This window comes from Enhydra lutris, unplaced genomic scaffold, assembly GCF_002288905.1.
Source record: "Enhydra lutris kenyoni isolate GAN:26980312 unplaced genomic scaffold, ASM228890v2 scaffoldscaffold1693, whole genome shotgun sequence".
Lineage (NCBI taxonomy): Eukaryota > Metazoa > Chordata > Mammalia > Carnivora > Mustelidae > Enhydra > Enhydra lutris.
In genome coordinates, this window is record NW_019155777.1 from 2,397 (window position 1) to 4,680 (window position 2,284).

Below are 2,284 nucleotides of genomic sequence, written 5' to 3' on the forward strand. Positions count from 1 at the left end.
TGGCTCCTTACTCACACATAGACCCTCCCTTTGAGTATCCTTTAGCCCCTCTCCAGATTCCTGCCAACTTCTTCTTTTCTGTCCCCTTGCTCTGGACCTCTTCTAAGCTCCTTTGTGTCCCTCTCTACTCAAGGCATTCTGTCTAAGCCTAAGATCTCACTCTCCCTGTTATTCTCCACCCCCCTCCCAGTTGGGTGCCTCTCTCTTAGGTCATCCCTCCCCAGGGAGCCTCTCCATTTCTGGCCCTGCCCCCACCTCTTCCTAAGCAGTCACCTCCCCTTCTCCCTCCCCCCACAGCCCATCTCTAGTTCCTTCTCCTCCCCGCCCCCAGACCAGGCCAGCTAAGTCCTATTCCATTTTTAGATGACTGATTATGATACTAGCTGAACTTTATTCACAGCCTGCATTTACAGCTGTCCCTTCCTTTCATGCCCCATCCACCAAACACACCCAATCTTTTCAACATGACAAAGTCCTTACACACAGCATGTCATGTCCACATAAATTTGTATTTTTTCAGAACAAAACAACAGTTATGCTGGCAGAGGTGTTGAATTAACAGGGACCCTTAAGCTTTCAATACACTGAAAAGCAACATTATTTTGCAAGTCTACAAAGTATACATTTGTGAAAACAAATGTGGCAAAGTTTACCCTAACAGTTAGGACTTTTTCACCAAATCATAGACATAGATATGGAAATCGTCATCAAACTTGATGAAATACACAGAGGGTTTGGCTTCTACTTGGTGAATGACCATGCCAATCCGTTTGGAGCCATCTTCTTTGGTATATTCCACATGTTTACCTATCAGGCCATCTACAACTCCTCCTGGCTCCCTTTCTGCTGGAGGGGACTCACTGGACTCTGGCATGATACGGAGGTCTCCTTCTTTATAATCATCTAGAAGCTGGTACATGTACAAGACAGGATCTTTCTCATAGGTAATATAAAACCAGGCTTTCATGATTGGTGCTTGGGCTAAGACCATTCCCCTCCATTCATCCTTAGAACCATGCTCACCCTCAAACATATGTTCCACAGCTTTACCAATTATGGTGTTTGCAAGGTTTGCATCACTGACTTGAGATGATGCCACCCTGTCGGAAAGAATTTTAAGAGACAAAACTCTTTCATCTCTGTGAAGTTCCAGTCCATAGACACAGTCAATTCCATCATATTTCACCAGATAAAGAGAGGGATTTATAGGCACCTGATCCAGAACGGTTCCTTTCCACTGGGTGATGGGCTCATCACCTTCCTTCCATCCATGCGAAATTCTGCAGCCCACGATGTTCCTGCGGGGCTGGGACGAAGGTCTGCCCCTCTGCTTCTTTTGGGAGGCTTTTTTCTTCGTCATGTTTGCTGACCCAGTGGCCCGGCCCACAGCTGCCCTGGTTTGTTGCCCTTCGGCATCCTGTGCGTTGGGGGTCTTCATGCCTGCAGGGGGAGGAGAAACGATAAGACAGAAACATTCAATATGACATAAGGTGAAGTTCTCCCAACAGCGATGTGTCTGTGTACCCTGCGCCAGAACCTAAATTTTCCCCATGAGCCTGGCAGCAGTGCTGGAAATTCTGGCTGCGTGCCTGCCAAGTGCTCTGCCTCCCAGGTTCCTTTAGGCTGCGGGGAAAGGCGGCAGCGGCAGTGCTGCTGGCTGGGGTTAGGGACTCTGCAGGAGGGGGCGGGCTACCTCCTTGTTCAGAACCCACTGCCTCCATCACCGGCCACTGGCGCCCACTCTCAGTCCCCCGCAAAACGCCTATCCCTTCACCGCCTTGACCCGCACGCACTCACTGTCGTCCTGCCCTGGACGCCTCAGCCTGCTGCCCATACGCCCCTTGTCTACCCAGGATCGCTTTCCTGGCACTCAGCGCCCTCGCTTCCCCAGGCTCACCTTCAATTTCTTGCCGGGCTCCTAACGCCACCCCCGTTTCCTATTTCCCATCGCACTCCCCGACTCCAGCCTCACCCAGCGCCCGCCCCCACCCCTTATCTCCGGCAGGAGTCCACCCCATCCCCCTTCTCCATCCTGGAGCCCACCAATGGCCTTGCCCTGCCTGGCGTCCACCGCCCCGGATCGCGGGCCTCACGTGCCCAAATCGGACACCTCCGCCGTGCTGCCCCCGTGCCCAAATCGGACACCTCTGTGCAGCTGCCTCCGCCGTGAGCCTGTGCCGAAGGCGGATCAGCAGCCGACGAGCCGGGTGCCTGCCCCGGCTCGGAGGGGAGGATCCGTAGGCGGGGAGCGCGTCTAGGAGGGCGTCTGAGTAGGCGAAGAGGA

The 2,284-nt window shown here is 53.2% G+C and overlaps 1 protein-coding gene across 4 annotated transcripts; it reads right to left on the reverse strand.

Annotated features, from left to right (window-relative positions):
- Positions 1–490: 490 nt before the first annotated feature.
- On the reverse strand, positions 491–2,260 carry LOC111140472 (spindlin-2B). Of its 4 annotated transcripts, XM_022492718.1 has the most exons (3): positions 2,044–2,260; positions 1,214–1,440; positions 491–910 (listed from the first exon to the last, which is right to left on the reverse strand). In XM_022492718.1, the coding sequence occupies exons 2-3, from the start codon at positions 1,436–1,438 to the stop codon at positions 662–664; spliced, it is 474 nt and encodes a 157-aa protein (XP_022348426.1). In that variant the 5' UTR covers positions 1,439–1,440; positions 2,044–2,260; the 3' UTR covers positions 491–661. The 4 variants fall into 4 exon arrangements, with proteins under 4 accessions (XP_022348426.1, XP_022348425.1, XP_022348424.1 ...); XM_022492717.1 differs by having other exon boundaries at positions 491–1,440; positions 2,146–2,260; XM_022492716.1 differs by having other exon boundaries at positions 491–1,440; positions 2,056–2,260.
- Between the last annotated feature and the right edge of the window lie 24 nt (positions 2,261–2,284).